At 36.1% G+C, this 12175-nt stretch overlaps 1 protein-coding gene across 1 annotated transcript in view; it reads right to left on the reverse strand.

The window, feature by feature from the left end:
* MROH2B (maestro heat like repeat family member 2B) overlaps positions 1–12175 on the reverse strand; it is an 84432-nt gene that overhangs the window by 58533 nt on the left and 13724 nt on the right. Inside the window, exons 8-17 of the mRNA XM_049769052.1 lie at positions 11643–11735; positions 11482–11551; positions 9432–9545; positions 8111–8184; positions 5970–6092; positions 4963–5076; positions 3613–3769; positions 3428–3468; positions 2536–2677; positions 1967–2010 (exon numbers count right to left, since the gene is read on the reverse strand). Coding sequence (XP_049625009.1) covers positions 1967–2010; positions 2536–2677; positions 3428–3468; positions 3613–3769; positions 4963–5076; positions 5970–6092; positions 8111–8184; positions 9432–9545; positions 11482–11551; positions 11643–11735 — 972 coding nt within the window. The remainder of the gene's footprint in view (positions 1–1966; positions 2011–2535; positions 2678–3427; positions 3469–3612; positions 3770–4962; positions 5077–5969; positions 6093–8110; positions 8185–9431; positions 9546–11481; positions 11552–11642; positions 11736–12175) is intronic.

Here is a 12175-nt window from a genome sequence, read left to right on the forward strand (position 1 = left end):
TAAAACCAACAAAATTAAGTGCTAGATTGGGTGAAAATTTTGGTGATTACCAGATGGAAAGAATGAGGATGGGTCCAGGGAGAAATGGGTAGAGGATTTTTATGAGGAAGGGATAGCACTAGAATGTTGCAGTAGGCATGGGAAGTTTAAAACAATTGCAGAGGTCATATAGGGCTGTAAAATTATACCTATGAAATTCTGTAGTATTATAATTATATAAAATCTATAATATTCTATAGTATGAACTGATATTCTATAGTACTGCACACCAATTATTAATCAATTAAATAACTATTTTGGTTGTCTATCATCTATCTATCTATCTATCTATCTATCTATCTATCTATCTATCTATCTATCTATCTATCTACCTATCTATCTATTTTTTTGGCCGTACCTGGTGGTGCTCAGAGATTACTTCTGACAGGGCAACCACATGGGCTGCTAAGGATACAATCAGTTAGCTGTATGCAATACAAGTGCCCTGCCTAATAGGCTATTTCTCTAGCCCATAAAATAATCATTTTTGTTTAAAAGAAATTTTTCTGTTCTTAAATATTCTCTACCCCCTGAGAGTCTTATAAAATAAGAGTGGTGATAGAGATGCTGGGCAGAGATTTTACAGCTTCTCTTGAAGAAGGGAGTTCCCAAACAGTGCTCTGGAAGCTTGTAGTTCACATCAAAAGCTCTGCTATGCTAACTCTGCCATTCAGAGCTTTTTTCCATATTACTCCTGTGGTGCCAAGGGTCTTCTAGGACTACAATTGATAGTGCTTGAGGTCCTCAAGGACTATAACTGACAATGCTGTGATATTGTGTGGTGCCAGGGATCAAGTTAGGGTTAACCATGCATCTTTACCCCTATACTGACTCTCCATTCTCCAAAATGAACTTTTAAAAAAGCCATAGCTAATTACTAGATGATAATTTATGGATGAAAACCCCATTGGTTTACTTGCTCCCTGTGCATGGTCTTCTTAACCTTCTAGAGGTTCCTGAAGTCAAAATATTCTCTGTAAGGCCAATGTTCAGCATTTGTCTGAAATTTATCACATGTGGGTTGGCATTGTCTGGAGCATCATTTTTGTTGCAAAGGTCAAAAAGTTTGTGGATTAAACAAATGCTAAATTACAGAAAAATTGATTGAGAAGCTGTGGTAAATATCCATAATGAAAACTCTGCAGCTTTAAGAAAAAACAAAATCATGCAATTTGCTAGGGTTATGGATGGAACTAGAAGATATGCTGAGTGGAAGTCAGTTAGATGGAAAGGGATAGATAAGGTACAAAGCAAATTAGGCCCTGATCCCTGGAGTTAGGGGGAAGCTGTTGAAAGGGAGGTACATTGGGGTACTTGGCAGAGGAAAATGAGTACACTGTTGAAGGGTGTAGCTGAAATTGTGTGCATGATAAAATTTTATTAACAGTATCATAAATTACAGAACCTCGATCAATGAAAAAAGTCTAACAGAGTTATGAATTAGAGAAGTGGATTTTTCTGAAAAGGAGATACAATATGAACATTTGGTTTTAGAGCTCAGGAAAAAGAAAGGATAATAGATGAAGGAATGGAGATATATTTAAGATTTCAGAATTAAAACCAAGATAAATCTACATTTCTGGACATAGATAATCAATGAATTTGCAAGAAGAGAAAAAAAACCCACCGAAAATCAGAGACTTTAAAGAGGCACAGGAAAATATTAGTGAGCAAAATGCTTAAAACTGTCTTATGTTCTTTTTTCCCCCTGCCCCTGTCTTATATTCTTAAACTAGAAAATTAAAGATTACTTTTCACATTGCGGTCATTTAAAGGATACAATTCTTCATTGGCCATTTCTAACATTCTCATCTGTTTTCAAAGAAAAAGTTTAGTGTTCATTGGAGTCCAATTTTTTAGTTATATGGAAAGTTGTAGTTGATTTTATTATCTCAGCAGCAATAATTTGTCCAGAAACCAATCTTACCTGGAGCAGGATGGTTTCCCATATTGCCATATTAGCACTCGTTCCTAGAAATACAAATGGAAACAGTAATTCCACACAAAAACATAGACATAAGATATAATTATCCTTTGCCAATGCTTAGTGGATTCTGAGTTCAATTTCAAATTTTCTCTACATAGGATGGTGATGGTGATTTCAGATGAACTTCACTATGTTGATAACTTCTAAAATGTCTGGCGGACGAAATATCAGATTTTGTGGAAATCTAGTTTTTAACTAATTTCAGCAGTAGCTGATGAAATGCTCAACTTTTCATATTCTATCAAGAATAAAGTTGTAAGTTTTTAGAATGATAATAATAATAAACAACTTCCCGAAATATAAGAAAAAGTCCAGAGCAAAAATAAAAACTCTGATAAGGTAAATACGACTGTAACTAGACAAAGAATAACAGAGCATTCTGCCTTGTATATCAGATTAGTTACTTTTATTGTCCAAAATGAAAAAAAAGGATTTATACATAGACAAGCTATCACACTGATTTGCGCTCTTGTCTTCTTGGATAAAGATGTGACCCCACTCCCTTGTACCTTCTAGGGGTTGCAAAAGCTCAGGTATTCGTGTCTTCCAGAGCTCCACCAAATTTGGATGAATTATCTCAGGCAATACTTTCAGTAATCCTATTGCACCAACCCCACGTAATTCTCCTAAACCGGCGAGTATAGCTATTACCTAGAAGATGAAAGCAAAGATGCCAAACAGTTTTGGGGATATTTAAACTAAGCCCAACTTTTTTTTTTTTTGCCACTGTTGTCCTGAATGCCTTAAATTTTTTTTTTCTATTTTACTTTCCCCCTGTTCCTCCTTTAAACTGGAACTAAGGTTTAGATTCCTTTAATTCTTTAATAAAACAAAACGGTGATTTATTAAAGTTGATTTGGGGGATGAGTAGAGCTGTGACAAAGTGGTAAGCTCTAGGTTTTAGGCTCAGTATATTATTTATGTGTGTATACTTACTTATTCTAGAATAAGACCAATACAAACTTACTTTTTCTGAGTATTAAAATAAAAGCGTGTATAGAAACCTTCAGCCAAAAGTAAATGAAAGGTGTCCACACTTAAATATATCTATGAACTCAATAAAGATATATTGAAATAGTTTGAGTAATCTATATTCATGGAGCCCAAGGGAGAGAGAAATATCTAAAATTTATATGTGAAATTTGAGTGGATCTTCTGGATAAGATCCAGTCTATGTGTATTTTAGAAACATTAATACTATTTAGCAAGTATCTCTAAGATGATAAATTTGGCGATATAAATAATGTTAACTAGCTGCATTTGTACACAGAACATTAATTATGCCATTTCAGTTTATCTTTGGTTTGGAGTAGTTATGTAGTTTTAGTTAATTAGCATTTGGAACTAAATGATCTACATAGGCTTAGATTTATCCCACTTTGGAGTTTCTCACTCACTTACCAAGAGTCTTGCCAGGAGCTGGTGTGGTGAAGGAAGTTTCACTAGAAAGAGAAGGCAGTTTTCATTATTTCTATAAACACAGGAGAATTTAGATTGGGGCTGGGTATAAGGTCAAAGCACCGTATCCTTTCTGGAAGTTAGTGTCTCATAAGAGAAATACTCTGCTTTGTTTTTAACATACAAACCTGCTCCTGTAGAAAGTACTAGTGCTGTTGACTCCGTAGCATTCTTCCTCTTTCTCTCTTCTGCCATAATCAAAATTCTGATGATATTAAACAAATAATCCAGAGTTCCAGTATATTCTTCAGGTACCACAAAAGTCAGTAGTCGTGGCCACAGCACCTGTGGAAAATATAAAATTAGATACAAATGTAGATCTTTTCATCTCCATTTTTCTCCCAGGTCCTTGTGATGTGCTTTTACTTTGCTATTATTTGGTTCTTAAAACCAAATAAAAGTTGAACTGTTGGAGTATGAAAAAACACACTAGCTAAGGCACTTGCTTGCACATGGCCAACCAGGTTTCTATTCCTGGCATCCCATAGGACACCCCTTTTCCCTCCATACGAAGTCCTGAGCACTGGGTCAGGAGTAAACCCTGAGCACTAGCCACCTCTCCCAAAAAAGAAAGAATAAAATCAGAGTGTATTTAAGAGACTAATTCAAGTGCAGTGTGGACCAATACTTTCCCCTGGGTTTGTGACTCAAATTTGGGAAAGATCAATTTTTATTGTATGAAAATTTCTGGGCTCAGCAGAAAGTTTAGCATCCTTGGGCTCCACTCATCAATCATAAGACAGGCCATTCATGAGACAGCCCAAAAATATTCTATACATGCTTTAAAATCTCAAAGAGTAGAGTGGAACTGAGCTAAGTGAAAGTGAGGTGGGGTGGTGAGGGAATGGGCTGCTATCACTGGCTATGTTTCAGTGTTGATCTGAGCCACCAGGAGTGATTCCTGAGTGCAAAAGGCTAGAGTAAGCCGTGAGTATATTGTGCTGAATCTAAGAATCCCTTAAAAAAATAAATGTAGATGAAGCTTGTGGGTTCACTTAAATGGTTCTATTGTCTTCTTCCTTTGTCATTTATTTCTGGACATAAAATTGTTTAATGTGTATTTTAAGAAAACACAGACCCTCCTTTCCAGCCCTCTTTTCTTAAAGGTTCAGATTATGATGGGTCTCAACAGACACATGTGCTTTTGACACTTTGCCAGATAAAATTTTATTTGGCGTCATTGAACTTTCTCTCAAGGAATCATGTAAAGTTTATGGTTCCTGGAGAATAATGTCTTATTTTTTTTCTTCCTATTTTTTTTTTTTTTAGATTTTGAGTCATATTCAGCAGTGATTCTGGGCTATTTCTAACTGTTCTCAGTAATAACTGTTCTCAGTAACTATTCTCCTGAGTTATGGTTGTGAACCAAGTGAAATGCCAGTCTGTACTAGCTCTCAGACCAAGAAAAATGTCTTAACTCAAAAATGGGCAGAGCAAGTGATCAAGGTAACTGTAAGTGGCTCCAAAGGACACCTTACCTGAGGCATCCCAATCACCAGAGGATCCAAGTTTTTTAAGACCTCCAAGCTTGTTTCTCTCACAGATATCTCTCCCTTCTCAGTCTCCTGGGTGTGAGTCTTCTTTGGTTTCTCCTTTAAGAAAAATAAACCTATTGTCTTGTTTGTTAGTTGTTTTCCCTGTTAATCCACACTGACTTGCTTGGATATTTTTAGACACGGCAATGATAGAAGTAGTTACTGAATTTAAGGAACTTCTGGAATCTAGAGATCTTGGTAGCCAGCATTAAATCCCTATTTTAAAATGGCCCCTGGGGGAGGGTTAGAAATCACACGTGTTGCTAAAAGCCAAAAGCAAACACCCAGAAGCTCCTTCCACTGTAGGTAATTGCTATTTTCTTTGGGACCAACAGTTTTAGACTTGGTTCTTCAGGAGTGCACTCACTGCCATCAGTTGCAAAGAACTTGCTAAGGTAACTGAGATCGTTTAAACAAGCTTTTCAGTCAATGCATTCAAAGAAAACTCACAGGAGGTGCAGCAAATATAATTTTCCTGCTTATTCTAAAAGGTATCCATTCTAGTTACTCCTCACCAAGCCCACCCCCTTAAGTCTTGAACCCAGGCTTCCTTTTCCATTCAGAAAACAGGGCTTTAATCTGCTCTGTATTTATTGTAAGTTAAAATTGTTATCTGTGAAAGGAAGTTGAATTCTAGTGGCAAGGAAAAAAAATGATTGAAATACAACTTCTAAATCAGTAATTTAATTGAAAAAATTTTTTTTGTGATTTTTGGGCCACATCAGGTGGTGTTATTCTTGGTTCAGCACTCAAAAATTTCTCCTGGCAGGTTCAGGGAAACATTGGGATGCTGAGAACGGAACCCTGGTAGGCCACATGCAATGCAATTCAAATGCTCTACCTGCTGTGCTATTTATTGCTCTAGCCCCAAGTGAACTAGTTTTGTAAAAAACCATTCAGTCCACTACATTCTGTATAGTGTTGCACTCAGAATTGTGTCTGATCCATACCAGATTCTTGTTAGAAAGTACAAACTGGGAGAAGATATAATCAATCAGAGGCCATCCTTCCTGAGCTTCCACATAGCTTTTTTCACACATGGTTTGGATGAGGAGGAGGATGGAATTCCTCACCTAGAGTAAGAAAAAAAAATATGCATTTGCAATATTTTGCTAGGTTGAGTAGAATGAATAGGTTCTTCTATCCTGTGATTCAGTATGAATATAAGAAGTATAAAGAGTAGGGATATAAAGAAAAATGTTGTTATAAAAAACTACTAGCAGAATTAAAGAAAAAGGGGGGAGGGCTGGAGCGATATAGCACAGTGGTTGGGCATTTGCTTTGCATGAGGCTTACCAGGAAGAACCCAGGTTTGATCCCTGGGTCCCATATGGTCCCCTGAGCCAGGAGAAATTTCTGAGCACATAGGCAGAAGTAACCTCTGAGCGTTATTGGGTGTGGCCCCAAAATAAAACATAACAGAACTAAAAAAAAAAGAGGTTATAAAAAAATAAAGCAGGATGTAACCTATGCTTTCGGATTTAGGATCACCAAAGAGTTTCTCTGTAAGCAAATTCTTTCTCCAGAACTCCAAAACATATTCTTTTAAAGTTATAGTATTTTAGAGTTGCTCTATTGCAGCTGCACTGACCAGGCCAAGAGCCCCAATAATGCGTGCCTCAGAGAACATGATAGATGTATTGGCTCTGATGAAGGTTGCCGACACTTATTTTCTTGCAAAAATTAATAGGTTTGATAATAAGTTATTGTCATAATATTTTTCTAAAATTGGGAACATTGTGAATTATGAAATGTATCTCACTCTGTTTATGAATCTTTATTAAAATTATTTAATAATGTGGTTTGCATTTACTAATTAAATGACATCCCTAGGAGTTAGAAAGTTCAGATTATGGGGCCGGAGAGGTGGTGCAAGCGGTAAGTCGTCTGCCTTGCCCGTGCTAGTCTAGGACAGACCATGTTCAATCCCCCCACATCCCATATGGTCCCCTAAGCCAGGAATGATTTCTGAGCGGATAGCCAGTAGTAATCCCCAAACGTCACCCAGTGGGGTGTGGTCCCCAAACCCCCCCCCACACACAAAAAGTTCAGATTAACTTCTCAAATGCATGGGCCTTTTGACTGGTGGGAAGAAAAGGATAATTTTGAAGAGGAAAGCAGGACTACAAGGGGAAATTATTAATCAGCAGAAAGCCCTTGAGACATCCTTCCATCCCACCCAGTAAATAAGAAGCGGCACCTCTTCTTTCCGTCTTTACCTGGGTTGCTCCTTAAAGATGTCCTCCTTCAGTTTATCATAAAAATTCTTAAATTGGATTGGTCAGTTAAGTGGCTAGATTTTTATACATACCCATTCCATTGTTATTTATGGCATAATTGTTGTTAAACATGGTTGCTTCAGACCAAAATCTTTTAGGGAATTTTCAAACTCTCTTTCTACAATTTGCAGGGCTTCAATCCAAACAAAAGTTGTAATTGTTCTTTGTTTAATTGATTATTAGTTCCTTAAAATGTTCTATTGGTTTGCATTAAAAAATGTTGGAATATTTTAATGAAATAAATAATAAACATTGTATAGTCTTCTTGCCTGAGGTGTTTTCTAGTTGAAAAATTAGATCTATGCAAATCGATTCTCAAGTTTTTATTGTTTTGAGGAAGATAAGCTGTGTTTGTAATTAACACTTTTAAAATTATTTTAGGAGCATATATAGTGATGTTTTAGGGCCAACGTTGTAGCACAGTGGTAGGGCGTTTGCCTTGCACACGACTGACCCAGGGCGGACTGTTTTCTCCCTCACATCCCATAGTCCCCCAAGCCAGGAGTGATTTCTGAGCCCAGAGCCAGGGGTAACTCCTGAGTGCCACTGGGTGTGCCCCCCAAAACAAAAACAAACAAAAAAAAAGTGATTATTTAGGAAAGTTTTTTTTTATCCCTCTGTGTACAACCTTTGAACCAAATACACTTTAGAAATTTCTCCTCATATAGTTTCTGGGAAAGATAGAGATATTTTAAAAATAGACTTGATCATGAAGCTGCTTGTTATAACTACCTAAGAAGATCATTAAAGTCAAAATCACTTTGTTATACCCTAAAACATCATCCACCAAATGAATGTTCTAATTTTCTTACTTTTATATTAAGATCATTCATGATGGTTTTGATTGTTCTTTCAATTGAAGTAGTGTGGTCTCTTAATTTAGGCTCTGAAAGAGAGAAGAAACAATTTGAATGGCAGGACCAGCGGTAACAGAAGATATTAGTTGAGGGTCTTGGGCATTATGATGATGGAGAGGTGAGGTAACTGTTCCCATTAAAACCACAAGTATCAACACTATTGTAAGCATGTGATCCAAACTACAATTAAATTAAAAAATAAAAGTTAGCCAAGGGGTACCTTGGGGGGGTGCTGAAAGGGACCTTGAGATATTGAGGGTCTCTAACACTAATGCTGAGCAGGAAGTTGGAATACTCTATACCTGGAACTTTCTTTTTTTGTTTGTTTTTGGGCCATACCAGTGACAATGAGGGGTTACTCCTGCCTATGTGCTCAGAAATAACTTCTGGCTTGGGGGACCATATGGGATGCTGGGGATTAAACCCAGGTCTGTCCTTGGTCAGCCACATGCAAGGCAAACACCCTACTGCTGCAGTATTGCTCCAGCCTCATATGCCTGGAACTATTTTTAACAGTATTATAAATCATGGTGAAGAGAAAAAAAAAGTGAAAAGAAAACAAAAAGAATTCATAATTGACTAGAATTTTATCCATTGAATTTATATTATCTAAATGCACTCTCATTCTTGCTGTTATTTAATTTCCTTCTGCTCTTTTTTATCTCATTTTTTAAAAGATGCTGTTTTTCCTCTCTAACATTAATTTCAGCTTGTTAAAAATGCTAGGTTCCAAAGTGAATTTAATATATGATACTCAATGGATCAGATTCTTTATTTTGTGAGACTTTGTATTTTTCATCTTCTTGTTCTTCAATAAAAAATTGCTAGCAGAACTAAAAACTATTATAATGGGCAAAACTTAATTTTCATATTTTATTGAATCCAAGATATCAATATTCAACTAACAAACATTGCATCCCCAAAATAAGCAGTGGCCAATTATCCTTAAGGGCACAATCAATTATAAGATAGATCTAATATCATAAAAAATCTGTCTTGGCATTAATAAAAAGTGTGATCTCATTGTAGTTTGGTTTTAAATTTTGTGTATTACTATTCTTTTAAAATGTCCTAAATTCTATTTTGAATTATTTTATTCATTTTCAACTAGACACATGTACAAGTACCTTGAAAAAAGAGATAAAACAAAATCTCCTGTCCTTTAAAAATAGAATATAATTGAGAAGAGACACAAGGCAGGATTAAAGAATGCACAATTTTCCATTTGCTTCTTGACACAAAATAAACCACCACTGGTTACATTTTTATTGCTTACCATCAATACTGACAATCAGTCTCAACAAATTCAAGATTCTTGTTCGAATTTCTTCATTATTGCTTCTTATTTGTTCATCAAAAAATTCCACTAGGTCTGCAGGGTTGGAATGGGCTGAAAATTTAAGCAATAACTGGAATTGTAAACACTCATTTCCATTAATACTTGTGAACTGGAAGAGAGGCTTTCATAAATATTAGCAAATCTCTCTTTGATGCTGGAAAGATAGTGCAGTGGGCAAGGCACATTTCTTACATACAACTAACCCAGGTTTAATTCTCCAGCAGCCCATATGGTCCCTGGAACCTGGACCAGTAGAGATTCTTGAATTCAAAGCCAGGAGTAACCTCTGAGCACCACTGGGTGTGGCCCTATAGCACACACACACACACACACACACACACACACACACACACACACACACACACAATCTCTCTTTGATTGGAAATTAGAATTTTATATGTCCATGATTCTTTAGTATTACAAAATTAGGCAGTTTGATTACTCAGAGCTTTCTATTCCTAGAACTCATTTTTATTCTTGTGAATGTGACTTTATTTGAAAAATAATTTTTTTTATAGATGGAATCAAGTTAAGCTGATGTCATTAGGGAGAATCCTACTTCAGTATGACTCCTGTGTTTATTAAATGAGGTGACAGAGATACAGGAAGAAAACCAGGTGAAGGAGACAGATTTAGAATTGATGTTTCACCAACTTTAGTGCTATAGAGCTACACAGGGAGTAGAGTGAGGAAAAGCTAAATTAGAAAAGATTGGGTTGCACACTTTCAATTAGGTTAGAGCTTAGAGAAGAGGAATATTGTGAAGTAGAGGGATCACATAGAAAGGAACTAGAATCTACTAGAAAATATACAATGAAACAATAGAAGTGGCATATTTAGAGGTAAATGTCAGTGTAGAAACATAGGATTGCCTTTGTCTTTTATACTATGTCTTTCCTAACTTTCATATTCCAATGGATTACATTAGAAATTGGTTCTGTATTCTGAGACTGGGTGTGCTTTCTCTAAAACCTACCCTGGTGTTCTAACCAGTTTATGGATAGGATTGTGAGATTAGATAGAGCCAGATAGAAAGCAAAGAATAAAGATAGATTGCCCTAGAGGCAGCCAAGGGAGAAGGCAGAGGGAAGGGCAGGAGGGAAACTGGGGGCATTGGTGGTGGGAAATGAGCATGGTAAAGGGTATATGACTGAAAGCCAATCATGATCAACTTAGTATCTGTAAAAAAAAAACAATTTTATTATTAATAACCTTGAAACTATGGTGCAATTAAGATAATTTAAAGAAAGAATGATGACAGGAATATAGATATGAAAGTATCTAGGCTTGACACAGTTCTTGAGTAATTACAAATATCAATAAAAACGATTTCCTATCTTTCAGTTTGTCTTCAGACAAATAAGCTATGTGGATTCAACAAAGAAGTTACAAGCATACAATGATGAAAGAATAGCCTCTACAAAAAATGTCACTGGGAAAGTTGGTTTGGATCCCTATCTTAAGCCAAATGCAAAATGGACAAAAAAATTAAATACAAACATTAAAAGCTCAAAACTCCTAAGAGGAAACAGAAGAAGTAATGTTCTTGATATTGGTTTTAGCAAGCATAGTTTAAATTTGACACCAAAAGCAAAAGTAAAGAAGGCAACCAATAACTCACAAAGGACAATTTACAAAATTTGAGAATATATTCATAAACCATATATATGATAAAAGTATATGTATTAAAATATGCTGTGCACATTACTATAAGGACAGAAAGTTCTGTCTCCTTAGAATGGAATATTTTGATTTCCAGGAAAGCCAAGGTGGTTGGTTACTCTTTCTTTTCCACTTCTCTAGCAATGAGCTAAAGGCTCAGAGACTGCATATATGAGTTAGTGAAACATTTTATACCTGTATATGAATGTGTATTTAATGTGGTAGTTTTTTTCTACTAATGTGGTAGTTTGTATAACCTTTGATACTGGCACCACCATCAATTGGAAGTATTTTTATTAAAAATCTTCTAGATGCTGGCTTTTACCTAAAATGAGAAAACAGCTTGATGCTTCCATTTCATTTTCCTTGACAGGAGGTTCTTGAACTCTGCAGACCTGAATGAGGAGGACAGAGCAGATGGTCTATATTATAAGCAGAAAACTTTTGAGAAGGAAACAAATAGATTTAACAACATGGTTTTCTTACCTGGCTAAGTAAACAGGTAAAGATGAGTTTCCTCAAGAACTTTGGAAGGGTAATCTCATAAAGGACTATCGCAGTCAATATTTGTCTTAGACTCTAGAATGGAAAATCTAAAAGTTAGTTGGCAGCCTCCTATAGGGCAGCATCAGGTGATATGTAAGGGCAAATACTTACATTATTTAAAGGAAAATAACCCTATATAGTCTTCCTGAATTTGAGTTTTGTCCAGTGATTCTGATTACTCTACCTTGCTTTAACAGATTAAAAAAAAACCTTATGGCCAGGAAGATAGATAGTACAGCAGGTAGGGTACTTGTCTTGCACGTGGCCAACCTGGGTTCTATCATCCCTTGAACCCTACATCATACCCACAACTTCACCAGAGGTGATCCTCGAATGCAGAGCCAGGACTAAACTCTGAACAACAATGAATATGACCTGAAACTAAACCATAACAAAAATTAAACCCATCCCAGAGGGTTCCATCATGGAGCTATGTCAAATTTCTTTTTTACCTCATGTACTCTGAGATGTAT

This window comes from Suncus etruscus, chromosome 2, assembly GCF_024139225.1.
Source record: "Suncus etruscus isolate mSunEtr1 chromosome 2, mSunEtr1.pri.cur, whole genome shotgun sequence".
Taxonomy (NCBI): domain Eukaryota; kingdom Metazoa; phylum Chordata; class Mammalia; order Eulipotyphla; family Soricidae; genus Suncus; species Suncus etruscus.